Source organism: Manis javanica, chromosome 9 (assembly GCF_040802235.1).
Source record: "Manis javanica isolate MJ-LG chromosome 9, MJ_LKY, whole genome shotgun sequence".
Classification (NCBI taxonomy): Eukaryota; Metazoa; Chordata; class Mammalia; order Pholidota; family Manidae; genus Manis; species Manis javanica.
In genome coordinates this window covers 26,380,329-26,408,272 of record NC_133164.1, presented here as the reverse complement: position 1 = coordinate 26,408,272, position 27,944 = coordinate 26,380,329, and the positions used below count along the sequence as shown (strand labels likewise).

The 27,944-nt window shown below is 32.2% G+C and overlaps 1 protein-coding gene across 16 annotated transcripts in view; it reads right to left on the bottom strand.

The window, feature by feature from the left end:
- The window catches only part of RBM26 (RNA binding motif protein 26), a 98,993-nt gene that overhangs the window by 13,050 nt on the left and 57,999 nt on the right, over positions 1-27,944 (bottom strand). For 8 of the 16 annotated variants that reach the window (XR_012121035.1, XR_012121036.1, XM_017654004.3 and 5 more), the window contains exons 11-20: positions 27,536-27,695; positions 25,043-25,207; positions 24,124-24,255; positions 22,838-22,909; positions 15,436-15,561; positions 15,009-15,083; positions 13,419-13,586; positions 11,908-12,012; positions 8,575-8,775; positions 5,814-5,900 (exon numbers count right to left, since the gene is read on the bottom strand). Coding sequence is in view for 14 of the 16 variants with exons in the window: in XM_017654004.3 (XP_017509493.2) it covers positions 5,814-5,900; positions 8,575-8,775; positions 11,908-12,012; positions 13,419-13,586; positions 15,009-15,083; positions 15,436-15,561; positions 22,838-22,909; positions 24,124-24,255; positions 25,043-25,207; positions 27,536-27,695 (1,291 nt within the window). In the remaining 2 variants the exon portion in view is untranslated. Of the gene's footprint in view, positions 1-3,043; positions 3,260-5,813; positions 5,901-8,574; positions 8,776-11,907; positions 12,013-13,418; positions 13,587-15,008; positions 15,084-15,435; positions 15,562-22,837; positions 22,910-24,123; positions 24,256-25,042; positions 25,208-27,535; positions 27,696-27,944 lie in introns of those variants that run through there. The other 8 variants (XM_017654007.3, XM_017654008.3, XM_017654009.3 and 5 more) reach the window with 4 other exon arrangements.

Below are 27,944 nucleotides of genomic sequence, written 5' to 3'. Positions count from 1 at the left end.
AGAGGAAGCTCTAAAGTCATTTTTTTTTTTAAAGAACCCTGGCCAAACCAGTGTGTAAAGTACACACTATGGAAAAAGTTATGGGAAAAGGCAATCTCATACATCTTTGGTGGGCAAACCAATGTGGTACAACCTATAATGGCAGGGAAGAGAAGGGGAAGCATTTTTAGTAGCACTATCCATCAATTATTTAAATGCACATATCCTTTCATCCAGCAGTAACATATCAAGAATATATCCTATCTACAATCATATTCACATACATACACAGAGAAATATGCACCAAGAATATTCACTGTGATACAAAAAAAGAATTTAAAAAATTTAGTCCATCAATATGGTTGATTACACTAGGTAATCCATAAAATGGAATACCTATGCAATAATGACAGCATAAGACAGTTTTTAATATAAAATATCTGAAAAATAGACTGTTAATGTAGAAAAGGCAAGCTGAAGGACACCACATATGCTACCATTTGTGTGAGGAAAGAAGTTATTGATACACTATTACAGATTTATGGACTCAGTCTGAAAATATAAACAAACAAAAATCCCACCTAAAAATATTTGTAATCTCTGGGCAGGGAACTGAGAACCAAGGATAAGGATGAGACAATTTGCTTCTTACTGCACAAACTTCAGTGCTCTTACAGCATGAATACATATTTTCTATTCAAAAAATAAATTAATATAAAAAATACAAAGCTATTGTAAAGTAGTAAGAAAACCACTCAAATGTGTAAACCAGCAACTTTTAACATAACAGACATTATCAATAAATGTGTGCTGCCAAGTTGTATTTTTTGTATTCTGTGACACCCCAACTTTACTTAAGTGTATTTTGAAACTGCAAAGGAACTGTTTAAAAAATAAAAAAGGTTCTGATTTATAATTCCTTTAAGTTAAATGAGATTTTCTCATCACAATATAAAACAACTACAATCACAACAATAAATCAAACTAAATTACTGTCATCTAAAAATTCCTCCCCAATTAAAATACTTACATTCACCAAAACTGTCTTACTGGCTAAAAATACTGATTATGTGGTTAACTATATGCTGTATGTACCTAATATAATATACTGTAAGGACAAAAAGAACTAAGAAAATATTAAACTTTTTTTCCCCAGTAATTAATATTATTTCTTGTAAAGGTGGCATTTTTATTCTTAGACATATATACAGCACGTAACTAATTATTTTGATGTCAGTGAAAAAAGGTCAGTTTTCAGAATGGAAAAAGGAGTCAGAAATAATATGACCCCCAAGATAAGTAAAAATCATATAATCCTGAATTATCCCTTTCCATAATCTATCTTTCTATCCCTCAATCTACCTATATCTATCCACCCACCAGCCTACCTATGCACCCATCTTTCTCTTTATGTGCATATATATATTGTGTATATAAAATCCTATAGTCTGGAATTACACAAGAAGTATCAGTATGAGCTTATTTCCTTTATACATGTGTGTATATATGTGAACATATATGTATACATGTGTATGAATGTTATATACAATTTTTTCCACTCCCAGCTCTGACCACTGAAAAGGATTAGTGACAGTGACAAACTCAGCACTAATGAGCACCCCTAATACTCAGATTGTGGTCTCTTAAATCAGGGCTCCTTAAGAGAAATGGACAATTCCAAGGTCTGGAAGATAAAAATGTGTAAGATGAGCCCAGAACACCTTTTCATACCAAAAAGCAAAGAAACTATTAACGGCCCACTATGGTCCTGTCAACAGGACTCAGGAACAAACATGTGCACTTGCCGCTAGCCAACAATGTGACAATGTATCAATAACTGGGAACAATGGGCCAACACCCATGAAATATTTCAACCTGAGTTCATGATTGTATAATGCCAATTAAGCAATCTCAAAACTTATTCTGGTTCATTCAGCAAAGTGAGTAAAATCTTTATAAGAAAACTGGGGAGATGTAAACCCTGGATGGGTATTTGATAATACTTAGGAAATAGCAATCATTTTTAGGTATAATAATAGCATTTTGTTTAATTTTTTTAAGGCTCTAACATTGAAGGAACACACTAAAATGTTTACAGATGAAATGACATGATGTCTGGGAACGGCTCTAAAATAAGGAGGTGGAAGGTTATAGTTGGTGGGATGTAAAACATAAGATTGGCCATGAGTAGATAACTGCTGAAGCTCAATGATGAACATTTTATAATTCTAATTTTTAAGCTATGAAATGAAAAAAAAAAATCTATTTAGAAGCTGAAGCATTTTATTCATAGGTTTGCTCCAGCCCTTTGCCTATTTATTCTTGCACACAGTCATTCAAAGTTTGTGGCAAATTAGGAACTAAGGAAAGCAGGCATTAACACAACAGAAGGAAAAAAGGGCTTAAGTTCTGACAAATGGAGGAAGAAAAAAGAATGAAAGGTAGTTATGATCTAAGTTTCATATCTTATATGGAAAAATGGTTCTAGGGACAATTAACATTTGGAAAAGGCTAGGTTAAGCAAAATTAAGCAGTTTACCTTCTGCCTTTTCAAGTCATTTAAATTGTAAATCTAAATGGAATATACAAAATGTACTTTTTCACAAACTCCTGCTTATCTGACAAAAGAATCCTTTGCAGAACCAAAGTTCCGGTAGAACCAGTGTTCTCTAATAACAGTGGAGAAAACTGACCTGAAGGTCAGAAGAGTTAAAGCTGTAATCTTAGTGTACCTTACATTTTCAGTAACCATAATGATAAAACTGATCTATAAAAGAAGGCTTAAAACCAAGGTCATTAATGTTTGTAATAACCACAGTATACAGTGTTTAGGCAGGAGTTACACTCAAGGTCCACAAATATAAAACAGCAACAACATGTAAAATCTAATTAGTAAAAGTTATAGGCAAAGACTTCCATTCCTGTAACTCTCAACTTCAAGCTGCATGGCCACTTTCTCACCAACTTCAGACTTAGCTTGACTCATTCTGGTAGGAAAGTGTCCATCATATAGAAGTACTTAAAAACTGTTAAAATAAATCAGTAAACACATACACAAAAACTCTGCTATGTATATGATTTTATTTCTCTTGTTTGGATATACTTATACATAGTGTGGTTACTTATAAACCTACTATTTACTCAGTCTCATCAACTTCTGACTGTTGATATTCCTCTATGAACCAAAATTTTTGCTTCCAATTCAGGTCTAAAGAATGAGTTTTGAAATAATTTACTCTGTCTTGTCTCTATTCAGTTCATCTACCAGTCATTTCTCATTCTGAAAAAAAAAAACCCACAACAATATTAGTAAAAGCTAACATTAAGAGTGTTTACTATGTCCTAGGCACTATTCTAAGTACCTTAATAGTTTTGAATCAGTGATTCTCGCAATTACTGCAAGTTGAGGCATGGATATAAAAAATGCAGCAGTAGAAAGGATTCTTTCCTTCTGATATAAAAAGCTATATATGTCTCTTTAAGTTTGGGACTGAAGAATTACATCTTTGGGACTGATTCTTACAAAATAAGAACTGCCCCTATTCTAAAACTGAATCCTGGTTTCTTATAAAGGTATAAGAAAAATATATTCTAACAAGTCATGGGAAGGGGCTAATTTTTTCTGTCCTGTTTGAGTACTTACCCAGTTTTAGTACACTGGGGTGGTGGGAGACAAACAGGAAAATAGAAAATACAGCAGTAGGAACCATCCTCCAATGTACCAACTTAACCATAAAGTTAAGTCAGAGCATAACCATCTTAACCTAAAGATCTCTTTCCTGGGGAAAATTTCTCACTTTCAGGCATACTGAATGCCTCAATTATTCCTGTACTTTCACCTTGAAATACTATGCATACACTGATTATACAAAATAAAGAGACATTCGTTCAGTCATCAAGGATAATGGTTCAGAGAAAAAGAACAATGAAGTACTTGGAAATAAATAGCAAAGGCTGACTATTTTCTTTTCTTGGGAAGGCCTATCATTTAGTTTGAGTTTATATTCTCCTACATTTTTGGTGCTAAAATTTCTTTTATAAAATTACGGTGATGCTACATGCAATCTTTTTTGTACTTTTATAGCATTCTTCCTTGACAAAATTAAAAATTGGCATCCCTTTGTTAAACACAGTAACTTTTAAATTACTGAACCTTAATGTTCCCTGAAATCCAGAAATGTGGAAACCACTGCATTATTCAGCCTATATCCTGTTTGTAGAAGGTAAGGTTCAACTTAATTTTTTTTACTCTAAAATAGAATGTTAGATTTTAAGAAATTTTTTGATTTACAGAAATGTTTATGGTTTAACAATTTCTACAACATACTTCCAAATGTTTATCATAGCAATGGTCGTTCCTTTCAGCCTAGTAAGTCCAGCTAAAATGGTATTTATCCTCAAAAAGTAACTCTTAGTAGCCCTAACTTGAGCTAATTTGTCGCTTGTTCAACCTTTATATAATTCAGTGTGTTAAAGTCTTCCTTATACATTAATCCTTGGACTTTTTAATTGTGTTTTATATATAATATATATTCAAAGTTATTATTAAAATGACAAACTTGACAGTTTTAATCATTTGTATAATAACTACCAGTTTTATATGATTCCTGCCTAGAAAATAGAACATAGATATACTCAAGCTACCTAACATGACATTGAAAACTGTCACTGAAGCCATCATTTAAAGAAAAGCTTATTCTTAGACTCAGTAATACCTTTGAGAAAAAACTTAGATTCTTTTCAGTATAACCTATAAAATACAAGTTTATAAGACAGTCTTAAACTTTCATCAATTATAAATTACTTTTTACTTTCACAAAAGATCTTTAAATGAAATATTACTCATAACTAGATTTAAAAAACAAAACTCTAGGATCAGGATTCCTATTATATAGAAGTATCCATCTCCCACACTACCCAACCGGATACTACATTGTTCAAGAATTCCAGATGAATGAATACTTTTCTGAAACTTACTGGTCCCACAGATTTTTGCTGGTTATAACACCCCAAGAGCAACTACTACCAGATAAGCCCCAGCAATGTACCATTGTTATGCAGGAGAGTATTCACTACAAAAAAGATAAATCAATGTAGAAGATTTTTCAAAACTTAATTAGAACACAGTCAACTTAAAACTTCTGATAAGAATACTACACTTCCATTCATGAATAGGTTAACTGTTTGGAACAATGCATTTTCCAAGCCCAGATGAAAGACAAGGCTACATACACTTCCAATCATTCTTTGTAAAGGTAATTCATGATACACAGTTTAAGGCAATTACATGAAAGGGACCCTAAAAGCTCAAGCTATATTATCATATCTTCAACAAGAATTTGTAGCAGCCTAGTTGCGGGTATACTGAGCTAGGGACATTTCTTTAGATAGAGTTCAGCCTACTGGCAGTGGGAAGCAACAGATGAAGGATGGTTAAGAAAGGAAGGAATTCGGATTCAGCTTCTATCTTATCCTCACTACTCATTCTGCCAAAGCAGACTTTGTTGTGGGCCAACTGAGAAAAAGGATAATGTAAAGTGGGGTGGTCCTATCTCCTGTGAAAAAGAAAGAAGAATCCCTGGTGTCTCAAGACAGTACAACTTGACATACAACTTGATAAATTATTATACATTCTAATTATGTCCTGTTATATATAGAATTGCCTAACTGCTTTAGACAGTCTTTGTGGCCATTAATACCACTTCATATGTTCTATCTACTGTCAAAACAGTTACTTAGTAAGTTAAAAAAATCCTTTTTTATTAAAATGTAAAAGCAGTATTTATAAAACATTTAAATCTGAATTTTCAATAAATCATATTTGTAATACTTACTGCTTCAGCTTCTGCTCTTGTCTTGAATGTAATTACTGCATGAAGTGAAGAATCATCAATCTGACAATCTTCTATTTCACCATATTGCTTTAAATAAAAAGAAAGTAGTTCCTCCAAATAAATACTTTGAAACATCCAAAAGCCTAATGATTTTTAAAATATTAAAAATACCAAATAAATATAACCCAGAATATATAACAATTCATGGTGATTAACAGAAAAAAACAATAATTCACTCTAGTACTTGATAAGGTAAAGGAATTAGGATTCAGCTTCTATCTTATCCTTCACTATTCGTTCTGCCAAAGCAGACTTTGTTGTGGGCCAAGTGGGAAAAAGGATAATGTAAAGTGGGGTGGTCCTATATTCCAATATTATTTACAGTATTTTCTTTTTAGAATTGGGGAAACTTATACTTGAACAATTTATCAAATAAAGGAAATGATGGTCAAAGACTGAGCTTCCTTACTGACCTTCATTTTATATCCCAGGATACACTGAATTCGTTCTAAAGTAGAATATTTAATTCTCAGAACATTCTGAATTTTTTTGTATCATTCCCAATTTAAAGATAGAGGGAGAAGATTCAGAGAATTTGAGCCATTTTCCCCACGGTAATTAAGTTAATTACCAGAATGAGAGTCCAGGTCTTTTGAGTCAACGTTTGAAATGACCCTGCTTTTACTCTTAATATACCCCTCTAGACCACACACTAATTTAAGACTTTTAAAAACCTAAATATATTAAATTATGCTTGTTTTTCATTGCTGGATTTTATTTTTTCCACATGTAAGAGGATTTTTCTACAAATAGCAACCTTTATCATTCAAAATTCTAGTCCTTTTTATGTCGTTACTAATACCTTCCTTCTCTTACCCCAAAATAAAATTACAACCACAATCTCATTTAAATACAAATGCATACACATGTGCACACTCAATACAGAAAAATTCTGTGTAGTCTATTAAAGAGAACAGACTCTAGAATCAATCAGATCCCAGTTCTATCAGTTACTAGCTATGTAAACTTGAACAAGATACTTAGTATCTTCATGCTTCATTTTCTTTATCTCTAAAATGGGAATAATAAAGATACCTACCTCAGACATTATTGAAATAACTCATAATATAATGAGTTATACAAGGCATTGAGAATAAGTGCTGTGTACATTTTAGCTATAATTTGTATTATTACTACTGCTGGTCCCATTGGATAATGTAAAGAAAGCATTTTGATAATTCTGATAATATAAAAATGGTTCCTTAATAATAGAGATTTTTCCTCTGTTCTCTGTCATATGTTCAAGTCACAGGCTGAGCCAGAGAACTGAACTTGAAAGCTGAACTCTTGAAGACCAATAATTTATAAATGGGCACTACCACTCCTACCTTTGAGTGGAGTTCAAATCTCCAACTGCATGCAAGAGTCTCAATTTAGAGCTCTGAATATTTATAAAACCAAAACTATTTTAGTCTCACCAAACACATTCACGACAAACTCATTTGTTTAGATTGCTTTAGTATATTCTTTGCTAGTTTCCTGATTAGCTGTACAACTACACGCAATACCTCTAAGTTATCTGATCTCCTTCCTCTTGTGAAAGATGTGGAAGTGGGGAGCACAACAAAGAACTGGACTTTATTATTTCCAAGTTCTTTTCTACTTCTCTGATTCCTTTCTTTCTCTCTTTGAAGCTGTTGAGCACAGGAGTTTCCAGACTCCTAATCTTTAAATATTAGTCACCTTAGTTATTTCTTGAACATACACCATTCTTTCAATACCTCCCTACTCCCTGACCAAGTATAGCTTCACCTTTCCGCCTGCTGTGAACAGCTTAGAATATGATTATCAAACATTAAATTATAATTTTCAAAGGGTTACATCACTGAGTAACTATCTACAAGCTTATCTGTCTTTCAAGATCTAAGGTCTGGTTCTCCTATTTCATGAAACTTTCATTTATAGTCCATCTGATTCATGTTAAGCCAATATGTGAAAAAAATCCTTAAAGATAAAGTGGTTATTTCCTTTATATCTCCAGATCAATTACTATAATGCTGACAGTAGTAAGGCAAGAAGCTTAGCAACTAACCTTTGGGATATGTTAAAATTCATAACATTTAAGTTGAAAAGGCCTTTAGACAGGTAGTCTCTACTCTGCACATGAGCTCATTGGACCTCTCAGGAAGTCCAAGTTAAATATGGCTTAGCAGGGACTAGAATCCCATTCGCTCTTCTTACAGGTTGGTTTATCACCATTAGATTGACTCCTTTAAATATACCCTGGCATTGACTAATGCAACTTCAAAATCAAATACCAGAATTTTATCTTGTTTCATTTCCAGGTAAGCTGGATCAAGAATAAAATATTAACAAATAAAATCCCACTTAAATAAAAAAATTCTAGATGGCCTGTGCAATGTGTTAAACTAAATAAACAGCAAATAGTAAGTAGCAAATAAAACTAAACTACAGGATTTACCTCTCTGAAACAATAGTTTAAATTTTTCATTTCACAGTATCTGAAGGCCTACTAAGTGGAAGAGCTAGAATAGTAACATTTCTTCCAGATAATAATCAAACAAAAAAATCCCACTATTTGTATTTTAAATAATTAACAAAAAGATTGCTATAGGCAATCAAATCCTTTGGTCAGATTAATGGATTTAAATTACTCATGCCATTTTCATAATTTTCCTTTTAATATCCATTATACTCAACAATGATTATCAGTATTTGCTGTTGGGCAGTAAGAAAGTACCGCAAAATGAGGAAGAAGATCTTCTCTGTCACTTTCTGTAAATGCAGAAATTTCCAATGCCCTGGGACGGTGATCCACGACAGCATGACCAGGCACACCTCGACCTCGACCTCGACCCCTGCCTCGGCCATGAGCTGCACCTCGACCTCTTGAATGAATTCCTCTACCTCGACCAGCTGAAAGAATCCCTCGTTTTGCAGCCTAGAAAAGATCAGACAAACAGGTTAAACATCACAATTACAAACACAAGCCAAGTGCTATACTCCATCAGAGGTATCAAAATTTTACATTATTTGACATCATATTTGAATAATGTCCCATAAAAGGATCTCATAATTTAAGTTGGGGTTATAGTTTATAAACTGAAAGCTAATGAATTTAGAAAACAAAACAACACTGACTTAAGCCATATTTTGAAATTAAATGCATCTTTTTCTACTAAGTTCTTACTCTTCAAGAAGACATCAGACCATGTCATAAAGACCAGCAATTCTTGATTTCTATATGCTGTGTTAAGCATTACTTCAGAAGTCAGTTTAATACAAATATACATAAAACCTACATACACAATAATTTTTTCAATTATGACTTTCAAATATAAAGTGTTCATCTGTTGACTTCAATAGGTATAGTTATCTCAAATTCATCATTTCGGTCACTTACACTAATATCATTATGCAACCAACGTAGCATAGTAAGATATTCCACCACATCACTCTATATGAATAGACCCACTCCACAGATATTTAATAAGCACTTCTTGTATGCAAGTCCTTACCTTCATGAAACTGAAATCCTAGAGGGGTAAGGAGACATTAAGCAACTATTATTTAATTGTATTTATAAGAAGTGACTCAAAAAGTTAGGAAATGCCTTACTTAAAGATTTGAACAGATGATTTGCAATGAATAAATGACTAGAATAAAAGTTCCAAGAGGAATTTTTCCCCATTTCTTTCTCTACTTTATTCCCAGCACTTTACAATACTAGCTGGCTGCAAATGCTACAAGACTGCAAATGCTTCATGTTCAATGAATCAACGAAGGAACAAAGAACAAGCAAGACCAGGGGGAGGAGTAAGGATTACTGCACAAACAAAGGAACCAAGGCTAAAAGGAACATGGTACTGCAAAGAGCGAATGAAATTCCGTGTAGGTGGATCACATGGGATAGAGAAATTAGGCTGCAGAGATAGGCAGAGCCATATCATGTATAACTTGATTTTTATCCCAACAGCCATGAAAATCAACCAGAACATTTTAAGCAGAGGAGTGCTGTGATCAAAACAGTGTTTAAAATGTTATTCTGGAAAGAATTTTAAGAACAGAGTAGAAGGAAGACATGAACAATCTTGAAATCAGTCAGAAGGCTGCTGCAGTAGCCCCAGCAACTGAAGATGAAAGCGTGGTCTACAGTGGTGGCAGTGGAGAGAGAAGTATATACATTTAAGATGCTTCTAAGAGTAAAATGTATAAAACTTGGTAATTAACTGGATATGGATACTGAACAAAAGGAAGAACCAATGCAGACTCCCAGATTTCTGGTTTGGGTAATTGTGTAGATGGAATTCAGCAACAAGACAAGCACAATTTTGAACATGTTGAGCCTGAGGATGTGAGACATCCATGTCAAGAAGGTATCATTGCCAAATCTCTCCAAGTATAAATATTTCAATTTCTTCATCTCAAGAGAGTTAATCTTAACATTAGCTAAAATAATCATCTAAAATCCAAATAATGAACTACAAAAGTCAAGGATTAATGTTCATAACAGAGCAGCATATACTAAAGTATGCTCTGAGGAACATTACTATCTTAAAATGATCCTTGTAAAAGGGGGTCTATAAGACAACTAAGGGTTGGCAATAATGAATATTTAATGTGTATTTTTGGAGATTCATAAATTAAACATCTCTAAGAAACTCTATAGTCAAAAAGCATGTTTAATATAACTTTTTCCAAATTTATTTAGCCTTAGAAGCTTTGTTTCACTACTCTCTATTAACAATAACTAGAATTGGTGTGGTTAATGAACACACACTGATAAATACTGCATTACTTCATATACTAACAGTAATTATAAACCAAAATCTAGCCATCACAAAAGAAAACAAAAATTCTTCTCAGTGTTTAGCTATACCATGATAAAGGACCAAAACATGGACTAATACAAGAATACCAGTAACACTGTAATTCATTTACTACAACTGTGGCCCAAAATATTTTAATGATAATTTGTTTTATAAAGTCCCACCAACAGTCATGAAATCTCCAAAATGGGGAAAACACAATTTCTATATTAACATAAAAGGAATTTATCTTTCCAAAACTGATCATTTTGGGCAGGACACACAAGCACACCTATCAAGTTTCCAAAGAAGGCAAAAGTATGCAGAGTTAGGAGACCATCCCATGATTTCCTAGGACTGTCATCAGATAAGGTAAGTACAGTGGCTGCTAAATATTGTCTTTAATACCTGGATGCCAGTAATCAATACAGATTTGTACTATGCCAGGAAAAAAAATGACCAATATGCTAACAAATTTAGAAAAATACATTTTTTTCAGATTAAGCAAAAGTAATCTAAAAACATAAAAAATGTAAGTTGTGGCATCAAACAATGATACAGACAAGTACCAGCTACATTAATGTCTCTGTACTTCAAAATGTAACTCAGACTTCTAAACATCTTTTTGCTAAATGTTAAAAATTTCAATGTACAGGTATCAATTTTACTGGATTTTTCTTATATAATCATAAAACTAAATTATAAGAATGTAGTTTCTCTTTTATAAATATCCACAGCACCATCTATAGGCAAAATTTAAATAAGCATATTATTCAATATAGTTCTACTACTAAAAGTCTAATCTTTAAAGCAACTGAATGTGATACAACTTATATACGCACAGAGTATCTCCATAAAAATACCTTTATATTACTACCATAATAGCTTCCTAACGTGCTCCTACTTCCACTCATTTTCTGTAATTTATTTTCCATACAGGGGCCAGAGTGAGATTTCTATGGACTGACATGGAGTAATAGATTTTGATCCTAGGAAGGACAGACACAAATCAAAAAAGACACAAATTCTCTAGAAGTGGGAGGACTCAGGAATAAGCAGAACTGCTGCTGGCCCGTATTACTTAAAAGATTTTCTCTATTAACTCTGAAAAATTTGTTAACTTCTTTCTTCTTTCTCCCAATATATACACTGGAGCCTGCCAACAACTGTTGACTAGAACGAGGAGAATATATTTTCAAATTAACCACTATGACTACATCTGCTTCTCACTACTGTACTATGTAGGTAGTTGTGATGAAACATACTTCCAGCTGTAATTCTGTATACTTTCTTCTAAGTTCAGTGACTTCTTCTCCAGCTTGCATCTTCTTATATAAATCCAGTTCTGTGTCAAGCAATTCTTTTTGCATCTAGAAAATAGTATTTAGTATTTTAGGTGTCAATAATTAATATCCTGCACTTAGAAAAAACTTTTTTTTTTTTTACAAAAAACTCTTAAACATTCCCATTTACTCTACAAATTTCTTCTCCACCTCCAGTTCTACCACCCTAGTCCAAGCCATCAATACCTCTGCTTTACATTACTACCATAATAGCTTCCTAACGTGTTCCTACTTCCACTCATTTCCTGTAATTTATTTTCCGTACAGGGGCCAGAGTGAGATTTCTATGGACTGACATGGAGTAATTTCTCACAAATAACTATGGAAAGAAAAACAGAAAACCAAGGTGTTAACAACCAATATATAGTATGCTTTTATATAGGAAAGAATACATACACACACACCAAGAGAAAGGGAAGAGGAAGGACAGAGTGGCAGAGATCAAAGGGGAATGGACTTCTACATATATCTTTTTATACAATTTAACTTTGAATAATGTTAATGTTTCACCTATTCAAGCCATCAGCAAGAATGAAGGAGAGGAGGATCCAAAACTGACTACAAATAGAAATACACCTAACTTTCTCAAATTCATAGCATAACCACACAATAAGGGAGAAAAAAGTAATCCTATAGCACAGTTCTGACACTATCCTTAGTGGAATATACTGTGAGGTTGTAAAGCATATAAATATATTTTAATTTTTATACTTAATTGTTGTAAGTCATATAGCAATTCTGGAACTATTAGGAATGTATTTCAGAACCATGCAAATGAGCACTGCATTGGTGTTATTGGGAACCGAAATGCCATTATGGGAACATGGACATAAAATACAGAATAAAAGAAGGAAGGGAAGAACCCTGTGGTGTTAGATTAGAATCAGAAATGTCAATATAAACTTATGATTTTATACATATACACACATACCAAGTATAAATATTGTAGAAGTCTCATTTTTTTTAAATCACTTATTACCATTTAAAATTTTCTTGCTCATGTATTTGTATGTAATGGGTTAATCTACATGAATTTTCTTCATCAATCAATTCATTCTGTATAGTGCTGTGTCAGAATGTTGCTTCTCTGTTCATTAATCTTTTATACCACCCAATACTTACAACTACTTACAAAACAGAGCTCAGACTCCTCAGTCAAGCACTGAAGAACCTGTATCATTTTGCCTCCAAACTACCTTTTCAATTTATCCTTAACTATTCTCCTAATGACTGACTTTCCAACTGTAATCTACAGGATTCAAAAGATGAAGAGTGTTTGTGTTTATTTATTAATTGAAGAGGAGGAGAATGGTAGCATACAATGGTCAGATTTTCAGCAAAGGATATTTCCTAAAAGGAAAACTCAATCTTAGTGTAGTGTTCTAATGCTTTTTAGTAAGTAGAAATATGAATAACAAAACAAATTAAAATACCTGAATCTTGGTTTTTATACTTTTTGGAAGACAACGTCCAGGAGAAGCAGCTTTAACCTCATCTTTCAACTTGGTAATATTTTTTGTCAAAACCTCTAACGTTTTCATTATTTCTGCTTTGTCTTCAGATTTCATTGCTTTGTTTTTCTCCAGTTTTGAAATTAACATCTGCCAAATTTTTGAAAAGAGAAAAATGAGATACTTATTCCTACTATTAACAAAGCAAAACAACAAAGTAAATATAAAATAAATAGCTACTACTTTCAGTTATGTGTTCACGACAAGGTTTACAACCACTAAGAATAGGAGATTTGGTGATGCTAACTATCTCATTTCAAGTCTTAATATTTATTTGTTAAGAATTACATTACTATCTGGGTCTCTTAGAATGTTAAGTTAAAAAATAGAGCACACAACCATAAGAAATTCAATAACTGAAAAGTTGTTAATTTGAAATAGTACCAACAATTTTAAATTCTAACCCACTTGTTAATATTACTGCTTTTTAAGTATTCCCACTCCAAATGTAGTCTGAAACCCAGAAAGAACCAGAGGAAAAGCTGCATGGTTCCTTTCAGATAATGAAATATTAGAAAAATGGAATGTTTAATAACTTTCTTTGCCACTGGAAATAGTAACTGGCCAGCCTAAGAACAATATCCTCAGCATAGGTAGGAAACAAGGAGATAAACGTAACATGGGGTGGAAAACGACCACAGATTATTATAAGATGGTTTCAATTTTTGGTTTAAAGCATTGTGATTTCTCTTTATAAAGTATACCCAAAATCAAATTTAGAAAAGACATCTATTTTAAACCAAAATGTAAAAACTTTCTGTACTGCTGATATTTTGAAATTCATAACCTTTATCACCAGGCATAATCAAGAACTGTCACTAAATAAATGTCATAAACTACAGCAACACTATACAAAATACTGTAAGCCACATAAGTAATTTTTAATCTTCTAGCAGCCACGTTAAAAAGGTTAAAAAAGCAGTAAAATTAATTACATTTTATTTAACCCAATATATCCAAAATGTTCAATTTCAACCAAAATTGAGAGTTTACCTTTTTCTTCATACTACATCTTCGAAGTGTGGCATTTTACACTTACAAAACATCTCTATTTGGACTAGACATATTTCAAGTACTAAACAGTCAGATGTAACTATTAGTTACTATTAACTATTAAATGGACAACACAGGACTAGAGGATCCCAAGCCAATTTTAAAAAGATACATATCTCTGTACATAGCACTGAGAAAAAGGCTCCATCTAATTCACTATCCACTGAACAAACTACGGTGCAGGAACACACCTGGATAAAACTCCTTATTTTCATTTCAAGTTGACAACCATACTTCCGTTTAAACAATCCCAATTCCCATTTATCTTCCAATTAATGTATGTTCTTCATCCCCAACACACTGATTGATATATACATTACCACTGATAAATATTTCAATTTTACCATTGTCAATTACAGTAAATATGCTTTTAAATAGAGGACTATCTACATATTAAAAGATTAGATTCACTCAAAATTGTAACATTTATAATTGCCAAATCTAATTTTAATAATTTACCTTCTGTGTTTCAATGTGCTTTTCTAAAATTTCTTGTTTCCTTTTCCTGACATCCTGCTGAAGTTTCAGTGCCTCCTAGAAAGAGGGATCAACAAAATCAGTAGACTATTTACTGCTTATTTTCCAACAAGCAAAATTATTCAAGAGAAGAAGAATGGTTGTTAACTGCAGTTTGGCAACAAAAAGTAAATGCAAGGTTTTGCTATGTAAAACTTAAAAAATACATATGCAAGCATCAAAGATCAATCAGGAGAATCTTTCATTCTACGAAAAAAATATTGACTGCTACACTGTAGAAAATGAAAGTTTAACTGCGGCCAACATATACTTTTCCTTTCATTTCTATTTAGTGGTAAGCATTTAAAAAATACATACATGCAGAAAACTTTCCTACATGCAAATTTCATCCACTACTAACTGTACTTACCTGTTTTTTTTTCTGTGCTTCATTATTATCAACTGCAGAGGTGGAAACAAGTAAGGTTTTTTGTGCAGCCTTCAAAGCAGCTGGATTATACACTGTTTTTGTTAGTCCAGTAGATGTAGACAACACCTACCAATACAAATTCAATTTCTTATAAAATGTATGAAGCATTAATGATTTCCTAAGTCCAGTTTTCTTTAAAACTCAACTTTAAAACACCCTGTGAAAATTCAGCACATTAAACTAAAAGTATTATAAACATAACTAAATCACATTTAGTGACTTAAAGGGTATGAATGAAAGATAAACTATAAAATGAAAATTTTTAAATTAACACCATATACTTATGGGAAAAAAGCAAAACCAAACATAACTTGAAATCAAGAAAAACAGTACAATTACTCTATCACTGAGAAATATTAGTTGCTGAATATATTTACTAGCATTTCTAGTTACCAGAGCAAAACCTGTACACAAGGAAATTGGAAGTGGTGCTTCAAGCAACAACTTAATGTGATCATTTGCAATTTATAGTTCTGAAACTAAACTTACTGCTTTCTTTCTCCATTTCTTTGCTAGCTTTGCTCTTTCTGCTTTAAGTGACTGTAATCCCTTTAAACTCCACTTAGTCTCAGCACAACTAGTCAAGACCTCCAGTAAAGCCTTAATCATTTATTTCTTCTACCAAGGTCCTTCTATGAAATTTTATTTCTATAGCAATTAAAATATTTGATGAAAATGACCTAATGATGTATTAATTTTGTGACTTTTTCCCTGTTTATAAGGATCTTGAAACAAAAACAATGCCTTTCTCCCCTTTGTGCTTCTTTAAATACCTAAACCTTGCTAGCAACTGATTGTGAGACCCCAGGTAAGTTAAGGTACCTTTTGGGGCACAGTTTGCTCATCTACAAAATGAGAAAGTTCAATTTGATGGTGTGTAATGTTCTCACAAGCCCCCAAATTCATTCTACAGTAGTAGAGAATTTTTTGCTTGGTTCAGTTACATCTTCAGTTCCGAAAACAGTGCCAGAGCCCCCAGCAAATCTTCAGTAACACTTAAGCACTAAATTAAACTGACAGATAAAAGTGAACAATCTTTTCTATGCAAGAGCTAATCCAAGAAAATAAAAGTATATAAGCTACCTTTATTATCCTTAAAAAGCAAAATGTTAGTAGGTTCCATGGAATGGTTGGTTACTGGTTCTTACAAAGGAGTCCAGGGATCCCGATCCCTTCAGAAATCTATGAATGCTCTGAACAGTACAGGTGAAACCTTGTGTGTGAACAAGGTCACTTTCCAGGGGAAAACACAGTTTCCAAAGTCTTGAAAGAGTTCATAACCTAAGAGCTTAAAAAGAGCTACACAAATAGAAGAACATCAATAGGAAAAGAGCCTTAGTTTTCAGCTACAAAATGTAAATATCTGGGTACATCAGAGAAGCAGCAAGCTGGACACTACTTTCCAATTTTCTATCATGAAATTAGATTAGGGAACATCACTAAGTTCAGGGACCTTACCACTATTCTAAGTATTCAAGAATGTCTTAGCCTCTAAATGAAATAAAAAGCTAGAATACTGTAATTATATTGGTTCTATAGAGCATAGTGTTTAAAAATAAAGGTTCTTTATAATACTCAATTATGTATCAAAATTTGATTGAAATTTTTCTTTAATAATGAAAACTAATAATCAGATATCACTAACAAATAATGAAGCGGTTACACTTAGTAAACTATTGAGAAAACACAGGTTTAGTCATTATTCTAATAGTAGAGAAAAATTTCTTCCATGCTACCTTACCATGCCACACAATGCCAGTGTGTAATTACACAAGGATGAGATCATTACTTTATAGAGGGAAAAGCACAAGATAATCTGAAGACAGATTCTGAATGTTCCATAAATTATTTTTATGAGGATTTCTTAACAAGTTGAAAAGCTGCAACAAAAAAAGATTTTCTAGTCCAGTAAGTTGGATGAATACTATAACCCCATTCTCTAGTTGCAAAATTTATATTATCATAAAAGCTATGAGAAGGCCTAAAGAAATCCACATAATTTAATTTTTCACTTCTCCAACTTCAGTGAGTAGAGAATACTCCTTTTCAAAATGTTCTCATTAACATCTGATATCAGACTAAGGAGTGCTGGTTCAAAGTGATTTAAAGTATCTGATAAGAATGAGACTACTCTTTTATTCCTAAAGCATCCCACTTCTTTTGTCCAGAAAGACGTTTTTGTTTCAAGATCCTTATAAACAGGGGAAAAGTCACATAAATTAATACATCATGAGGTCATTTTCATGTTCTGTACAAAATGGAACAGCTAATATACTTCACTGAGCTTAAGACAAATCACTATGAGACACAGTATCATTTAAAATACCCCTTCTAAAAGAAAAAAAGGATGCCAAATATGGCTATAAACACCAACAACTGTAAGATGCAACCCAGTTTCAGAAGTGTTAAAATGTGAAAACAAAATGTGCCTCAAAAACTATGAACTACGATTACAAATACTGCTCACTATTTGAATCTATTTGCTTGTAGAGTTTATATAATAAGAGTTTGGATAGCAAGGGATATCTGTATTTCCAAAAGATGAAGATAAAAGAGTTTCAATAGAAGATGAGAAAATCTGTTAAAAATGAATCCAGTGCAGAAAAGTGACAAACCCAATGGAAAAGATGCTATTAAATCCTAAGAACACACTCAAAGCATAAAAGCAGTGGCTTTTCAAACAGCTACACCTCTTTTTTCCAAATGGGTTTCTGCATATGCTATATTTTTTATAAACTGACTTTATTTCCAGGGAACTTTTTGTTTTCACTTATTAATTCCAATGGTCTGTGAATTATTTTGAATTTTCTACATATATAATCATGTCATCTGTGAGTAAATATAGTTTTGTTTCTTCTTTTCCAATCTTTATAGCTCTATCTCATTTTCTTGCCTTACTGTACTGATTAGGCTCAAAGCTACTGAAAAAAAGTGATGAGAGTTTCTTATCCTGATCTCAGAGGGGAAGTATGCAGTATTTCACTATTGAGTATGTTAGCTACAGGGTTTTTTTGCAGATAAATTTTGTCTAATCAAGAAAGTTTCTTCTATTCCTAGTCTGCAGTGTTAAATGTGACTAAGTAATAAATTTTATCATACACTTTTTTCTACTGAGATAGTCATAAGGGGTACTTCCCCACCACCCTTCCTTTCATTCTGTTAATGTGGTAAATCAAACTGATTTTAAAATGTCAATGCAACCTTGCATTTCTGGAATACTATCTAGCCAGAATGAATTATCTTTTTCATATCACTGGACATATGCCAATATTGTTTAGTATGTTTATGTCTATGTTCCTGAGATATTCACTTGTTGATTTTCCTTTTTTTTGTAACGTTATGTGTCAGGTTTGGTATCAAGGGTATGTTGAATTCATGAGTTGAAAAGTATCATGTACTTTGTTGTTAAAACATGCTTCATTAATACCTCTTACTTTCCAAGAGAAAAGCCAATTCCCTAATAAGAGAGAGATTATAATCCATTAACACCTTATTTCCTATGTAAAATATTACCAGGCATAACTACTATTACTACTTGTAAAGAAAGAAAATTAGATGTTCTTATGGATAAGAATAGATGGGAAAAAAAGTATTTTGTAAGATTACTTTCTACTACAAAAGAAGGTTGTTACAAAGTAAGTTACTTGAGTATCATTTTCTAGCAGTCAATGCCCAAATTGAAATCAAATGAAAAAGAAACACAATTAAAATGCTTCACAGACAATTTAAAGTAAACTAGCTCTAACAGGTTCCTAACACAAAATGCCTTGCTTAAATGCAATAAAAAGAGAATATCTCAGGAGTTATGTATAGGAAGCTTATTAACACAATTACTATATGGTCAATTTTCATATTAAGTAAATAATTGTCTTTTCATTAACTCAATGTCCATTTTATGATATTAAAACAGCAAATAGATGTCTTTTCTATAACAAAATCTAATGAATTGAAAATACTAACAAGAACAGAATTTTACTTTAAATTTATAAAATATTTTCAGGCATTAACAGTTTTCTTTCTTTCAAGAATAAGTAACTTAAAAGAGACAAAGGGATTAAAGATCTTGCAGAGAAATATGTTAAAGTCTAAGAAAAACTATATACAGTCCATAATATTTTTTGCTACAATAGCTTGGTGTCCAGAAAATTCATCATAGCAAATAATTTTATATAAATCACATTTCTCTGTAAGAAAAACAATCCTGGTAATAATTCTTACAGAGCAATCTAGGTTATAATCCTGATGAAGCCAATGCATTAAAGAAATCAAAGTATTCAACAGTTATGAAAGAGAACTACAATAAATTTCTTTCATCTTTATATTTAAAATAGCAAAACAAATAAACTAAAAACTCCAAAGGGTTACTTAAATAATTCCATTTTATAGTTAAGGTAAATGACAAGTGTTAAGACTTGTTAAGGATCATACAGAACAGAGAATTAGCTGTTAAATTAACAAATAATGAAGTGGTTGACATGCAATGGTCCTTTTAATTATACCACACAATTTCCCTTTTAAAATTTCTATGGTACAGACATTAGCATATCATGTAAAGGGACCAATATGTGTTTTTACATTGAAAAAAAAAAAACTAAGGAACAATACCATCCTGTGTCGTAAGTTTTACATACCTAAAACTGTCATGTACAAACGTTAAATGTTCAACTTAATAATCTTTTCCCTTCTTAGAATTTAGAAGAGTTTTAGGAAGAAAACTTTGGATAGTGTAAGTCACTTTTTAAAAACTAACCAGGATGGTATACACAGATACCACCTTTATTCTTCATAAAATTATCTCTTGAGAGGTACTCAAACATCATTTCACTGATGACTCCATTTAAATAAAATGTATTTCATAGCTACTGCAGAGTCTTAACAGTATCAATTTGATTTTAAGTTCCCTCTCTTTAGCCCTCTCACAAAAGTGGAATCTTGGAATAAAGAATTACTAAAGGGTCTACTTGGTGGTTTTTACAGGAAGAGGAAAAAACTTTACAGTTGTGTACTTAGGTGCTTTAATGATGGCAGATACTATCGTGGAGATACTAGTTTTGAGTTTTCCCATCTTTAACTAAAAATAAAATTTTTAATCGTATTTGATGGTGGGAAACATTCTTGTTTTCTTCCTGTTTTCTTGAATCACTGACCTCTAAAGATTCTACGGCAAAAATCCCATGGACTAGTGGAACACAACTAAGAATAAACAAAAATAAAATGCTATTCTATCAATAGGTTTACTGAATATGACTGAAAGTTGCATATTTGGAAATAATTGCTTTTTTTTCAAGATTCTTCAGGGCATTTGCCAAGTAATTTCTTAAACAGCCTACTACCGTTAGTGATTTTTCACAAATGTAGTTAGTGGTAACTACATTTGTAAATTTATATTATCAACTCCAAATCTGTATCCCTTTTATCCTAAAGCTATACAAACATGTTTAAAATAATGAAAATAGTAGCACAATATACTACAAGAATTCTGTAAAACCTGTATTTAGTGCATTCAATTTCAGAATCCAAATCTTGACATGAATAAATAAAAAACATAATCAGGTTTTTTAGACCTCTCCAGAATTGCTCCTTACTACACTAAATGTAACAAACTTTATATTGTTTATTTTATTTTTTTAATTCTTTAGTTACTTATTATCAAGGAGGAGAAACCTAATCAGGTAAATACTTAGATACTTTTACATTTTGTAGCACAGACTGAACAACACGTATTTAGAGAAAAAGAGAAGGGGGGCATCATATGGAAAAACCTGAAGGCTTCTCAGAAGAGGTCTGGAGAACCTTTTCAGTCTTTAAAAAAATGACTAGAATTCAGTTAGAGGGAAATACACTCCAGGAAAATCACCTACAACTTAAGAAAAAATAAGAAAGAGGGACAATGGGCAGAAAAAAACTCAATAGGGTAGGAAAGGATTAAAGTAGAGGTAACAGAACCAGAATAACTGAGGTATGATGAACCATATAAACCAAGCAAAAATATTTAGCTGAGGAAACTAAAGTTCCTGTAGAGAATTAATATTAAAATAAGTTTGAGAGAGGATGGCATCAGTATAAACTAAAGGAGGGAAATGCAGCTACACCACTAACTGCCTCCAGTGACCAGGGAACTGGAGTTGATAAAGAGAAAGTGGACTACAAACACAAGTAAATGACCCGAAGACTCTTAGATTGCACAACTTGAAAAATGGTTTTATCACTTCCAGAGGCAGGGCCAGGAGGAGAAATTAATTGTGTGGGTAATGAACTATTTTAGGCATGTTATGCCTGAAGTAATGCTGAGGTGCCCAAGAAGAAAGAAAATCTGATATGCTAAATGAGATTCAGATTCCAATTTCTAGAACAAAATTTGACACAGTAAATAAAGAAAATATAATATACTGAAGAACCAGTGAAGAGATCAGGTCAGATATTCACAGGATGCTCTATGTACTTACGAAGTCATTACTATGTTATCTTCATAACGGAAAGAGCCACAGACTAGAAATAGGACTAGATATTCCAGTCTTAGCTCAGTAGCTCATAGTAGTTCAACCATAAAACTATTTGAACCTTACCTTCCTTTAAAGTGAGGATATAGAAATGAGAAAGATTACCTAATTCTAATATTCTGCAATTGCACATACCTCAAATAAGAGTAAAGTTCAGGGTATTCACTCACTTAAGCAGGAAAAATATAATACATCTATATAGAACTGTAAGACAGTTCAATAAATGGTCTTAATTTAATCAGTATTTACCCCCTCATCTAAAAAAAGAAGTGTCTAAATGTATTATCAGTCTATACACAATGGCCATTAGTGATAAATTTTTTAAAAACTGTATCATCCTTTCCTATGTACAAAATAATTTTAAATAAATTATTTTATTTAATCCTCACAAAATTCTGTGAGCAAGACAAATATACCATCACCATTTATCAATGAGGAAAAAGGTTCAAAAAGGTTAAGAGCACTGCCCAGTGTCATGCAGTTAGTAAGTAAAGAGTCAGATTCAAACTCAGGCAAAAGTCCTAATTCATGGCCCTTCCTATTAGGCTGCCAGAGTTTTCAAATCAAAACGTACAATATCTCTAAAGAAAATATAGTAAGTAAAAAGAAAAAAAGAATAGAGCACATGGAAATACTGCAAGGCAAGTTATTAAAATGTTGATGCAAAAAGTAAAAAGAGGTAGGCAAACATTTTTCTTTTTCAGTAAATGGAAAGCAAAAAGGTAGGAAAAGAGATACAAATACTATTAAGAAGCAGAGAGATTGGAACTATGAAAAAAATTAAGATGCCATCTGAAAACATTTATGAAGCCAAGACAAACACATCATGCTCTTCATCTTACCTTTTCAGTTGCTGAAACAGATGGCTTTGATACAAAACCCAACCTGTCCTTCACAGATAACTTAGTTACATTCTAAAAAAATTAAAATGGACATATTCAGTGTTTCCCCAAACACATAGATCTGTTGGGATTTTGAACATAATGGTTCTACTAAAATATGCTGACTCTATGTACTGATGTCAATCACAAAAACTTGGGCCTTTTTCAAAGAGAGAGACATAAGGAAAATGAAGTGTGTGGAAAAACAAAACAGTATGCAATATTATTCAATCATTAAAAATTAAGGTGTATAATAAGAGATTTGAACCAGGTGGTTGCTAATCTGACAAAATCATAATTCTTAGAACCCAACATTGACATATAGAAAGTTCAAACATTTTAAATATTAGATTTGAATAATTAAAATATGTTCCTGCTTCTTAAGCTTAAAAATATAATCCACTCATTCCTAAATCATGTGTCTTATAACCAAATATACTATATTTGGTGATGATTTGAAATAATAGGATTGGGATTTTTCTTTTTAAGTAACTAATAACTTACCCATTTACATTCTGCATATTTTTAAAAGATCTCATTACGTTATCTTCAGGAATTATCTATTTAATAAGGCAGCATCCATTAGCTAAGTAGGATATTACATCCTAACTATTCTACATAGCAAATGCTGAAATATCTGGAGACAAAAGAAAGCTCAGTTTCAGAGCCTGAGGGTTTTGAAACAAGAAAATTGCCACTCAAGTATGGAAGGGAGTGGGAAGGGAATAACAGATGGAAAAGAGAATATGAAAGTCAGGAATAAGTGATGCAAAGTTCTGAGAGAGCTACACAAGTATGTGAAACAATTTAATATCAAGCCTACTAAAACGTGGTGTAAACCTTCCATTCTCAAAAGCTTCAGTTCAGTCTACTACATAATTACCTCTTGAACAGAATTCTAGTTAAGTAAAAGATGATGGGAGAAATAAGATTTAGTTTACTGAACTTCAGTTTTCAGGTGGTTTTCCTAGAAAATATACCTCCTCCACAAAGGGAAAGAGAACTTTTCTCATACATAATTAACTAGAGAGAAGTGCTTAAAATTCAAATACTACTGAAAAAGTCAAATGTGGAAATATTATGGCAACAGTAAAAGAATAAAAATTACAGGTGGGGTTCAAATATGTATAAACTATCACATTTCTGTATAAAATATGTACAATTAATTGTAATTTAAATCACCAAAGGAAACTAATTTACTGAGAACCTATTATGTGACAGGCTCAATGACAAGACTTTCCATTTACCTGAGGAAGGTCTGAACTGGCACTCTGAGCTTCTGCCGGTTCAACAGTACTTGAAGGTACTGGACCCAACCGCTCTTTGACCGACTGCTTCACAACAGGCAAAATGGGCTGCTGGACTAATGGCTGCATTACCTCAGAAGGAGGAAAAAAAAGTTACAAGCTGATAAGTTCATGTAACCTTTGCTATTTTGTTATGAAACTACACACACCTGCATACTCACATACAGCTCAAGTTTTAAAAGTGCAGCTTAGAATCAAAATCTAACCACCTCCCAAATCTCTCCCCACATAATATATACATTTTTCTTCACATTAAATAACTTATTTATAAAGTAGAAGAAAAAATTAAAATCTATCCTTCACCATCTTCTTTTTAATGAATAGGATAAAGTTAAATCAAGAAACAAACTGCTGTAATATACCTCTACAAGCAATTAATCTAATATTACATATGCATTGCTTCACTGAAAGAGACAAGAGACAAGAGACAGGGAAGAAAGGAGGGAAGGATTTTCAAGATGAACCTATAACCTGAGTTTCTGGAATTACATATAGCTACCATGTCCTGAGTGTCCCCTAGCTACCAGCGACATTTCTATATGCATTATACATATCATCTTAAATTATCTAAATTAGAGATTAACATCACAATGAAATGAGTGAACTAAATTAGAGTAATTAAAATGTGTTCCTGCCTCTCAAGCTTAAAAATAAAAGCCACTCATTCCTAAAGCAAGTTTGTTTTAACCTCTGTTAAATAAAACAGAGGTTAAGTAACTTCATCAAGTTTATACAGTTCCCAGAGGTAGAGCCAGGATCTAAGCTCAAATCTACCTGAATATAACGGCCTCTGCTCTTAAACACTATGCTGACAGCTTTCTAAGAAAAGCATTTAATTCCACACAAATTTCTCTCTTACCTTTGGAGAAGCAGTTTGTAACTGCAGGGTGCTTCCTTCTCTGTGCCAATAAACCTTAATAAAGCGATTGTTGAGTACAGCTTCTGTACTTGATATTGCTTTCTTTGCTTCTTCATATGTTGCAAATTGTATAAGGGCACCTTCAGGATCACCATTATATGCAACCTAGGATTTAAAATAGTAAGAACTGTGAATTTCCAAATGAGTCTGCTGCTTCATATAATGAAACACTCATTGAAATGCTCAAGAAATTAAATACTGGTCCTTCCATGTAAGATTCTATCTTTACCCTTCCTTATATATTATAGTAGATTATTACCATAGCCTATTTTCACTCCAGAAAAAATGGTATTGAGTGCTGTTCAGAGTGGAACAAGGGCCTCTTTTGTTAACATTTAATGGAGAATGCTTCTTGCACAAATGTTATATACAAGCACTCAAAATGTTTAACTTTTTAGCCTAATATTATTACTGACTACAAGAAATAACGCCTATGTCAGTGAGTGATGTGGCCAAGACCCAGAGCTGGGAAGAAGGCATTTAACTACCTTGAAAGGGGTGCCCTTTAACTAAAAATTAAAGAAAAATTCAACTGTAAGTTTTCAAATTTGTAATTCTCACAAAAATATTTCCAAGAGTTGGAGAAAAATTTAAGGAAAAAAAAAAGACTGACACAACAGCAACAATCACATTTTACACATAAGGGAACTGACTCAAAGGGAGTTTGTGACTCTGTGGACCCATGCAACTACTAAGTAGTACAGTACATTCAAAGCTTTGTACTTCAGATTTCCTGTTCTTTCAACAACAGCAATGTTTTCCAAAGTGTGGTATATGAACTACTGGTGTAGTGAAGCAATACAAAATAGGGATTAAGAACAAAGACTCTGAATCAAATTACCTGGCTCAAGCCTTGACTGCTACTCTCACAACAGCATGAAGAAATTATTTAATCTTTCAGTGCCTTTGTTTCCTCTTACATAAAAGGAGTAATAATGCCCACCCTGTAGTGCTAAGAATAATAATAATTCACATGGAATAGAGAGCATATACTAAGTACTCAATAAATATTTGCCATAAGGATGATTTTAGGTAGCATTTTAATAACTGTACATTTACTAGAATTTAAAATATCAATTTCAACAGTGTTTAAACAAGATAAAAACAAAAGGGTTATTTTTTACTGATTTTTTAAAAATGCATATTATAAATAATAATGCAGGTAGTATGCATATACAGCAAGAGGACTAATAAACAGATGAGAATGTATCAATCTCACTAGTAATTGAGGAAATGCAGATAGTGAGACTATGTTTTGTCCCATAGCTTTGAAAATTTTCTTAAATTAAGTATTACCACAGTAGTTAATTTTATGAGGAAATGAATATTCTGATAACTTGTTTATGTCTAGATCTAAATGTGGTAGGTCAAACTGAACTGCCAGCGATATCCAGATATTCAAGATTAAGTAAGCAACTACAGGATAATATGCATAATATAGGCCCATAAACTTTTAAGTTTGTCTATTGATTGAGTGACAAGTAGATACATACATAGAAACTCACAAATACAAAACCAGAAATCTGAAACAACCCATGGTAAGTCATTAACAATAATGTAATTTTATTATGGGGATTATGGAAAAGGAATGTTAGGGACAAAAAGAGTTGGAGGGGAAATATTTTCTACAAATACTATACAAATCTCTATTGCCCCACCCCAAGCAAGCATGCATTTTTTCATCTATTACTTTTATAATGTTATTTTTTAATGGCAAGAAAATAATATGATCCAAATAATCAACTTAAGCTGTACTTTCTACAATTTGTTATTTTTATCAGATTATAGGGAATAATTATTTTAGTTGAAAAGAATACCATATACGTAGAAAAAAAGTCCAACATTATTTCAACACTTTCAACATATCACATAATATCAACTCAATACTAAATCACAAGTTAGATACACCCAAACCAAAGCCTAATTTTACAGGAAGTCAAATATAAATTATTTTGACATTTATCCTGAAGGATGTTTAACAAGTGATAGAGGAAAAAGAATAAACACTTAAATTATTTATAGATTACTTGACATTTTGGCCCCAAAAGCATCTGTTAAATGTATCTCACTGGAAAGGCAGCAAAAATAACCTGGCTGAAGTATTCTGCTGTAATGATTTTGAGAAAACAGAGGAAATAAAAAGTGTAGGATTAGATTTTACCAGTGTGATTATTTAACTCTGCTATAACTTTATGGTAATCTCCACTGGATAAAAAGTATATAACAATATGATCAAACCTCTGCCTTTTAAAAGTAAAAGATTTTTCAAAATCACATTTTTTCTAAAATTCAAAGTTTCATTTCATTTTCAATTTCCTAAACTTAAATATTCCCAAATTTTCCATAATATTTCTTTATAATAGTATTTTTTTTACTACTTTAAGTTCCCTCTGTAAGTAAACAAAGACAAAAGAATCATTTCATAGTTCTTACCTGTAAGTTAACCAAGGTCCCAAATCGACTGAAATGTTCATTAAGTTTACTGATATTATTCAATTCTGGAGGAACTTTTCTAAGTTCAAGTTTGGTATTTTCATTTCCAAACTGAACCTTTTTCTGGAAGCCTGGGCTGTTTGTTCTATTAAAATTTGGCCTGTAACAAAAATCGAGTTAATTAATACATTCATTTATAAATCTTGGCCCCTACCAAATATAAAGGAACAAAGTTTCACAGTTTAAGTTCAAGTTCAATTTTTTTCCAAAATAGAAATTACTGATTCGATAAAAAATTTAAATTTTCTTCCAAAAAATGAAGTTTCCAAATTAGTAATGTTCAAATCTTTGATGGAAGTCAACTGAAAAGGGGATTCTCCCACATCATTTGTTACTTTACATTTTCAAC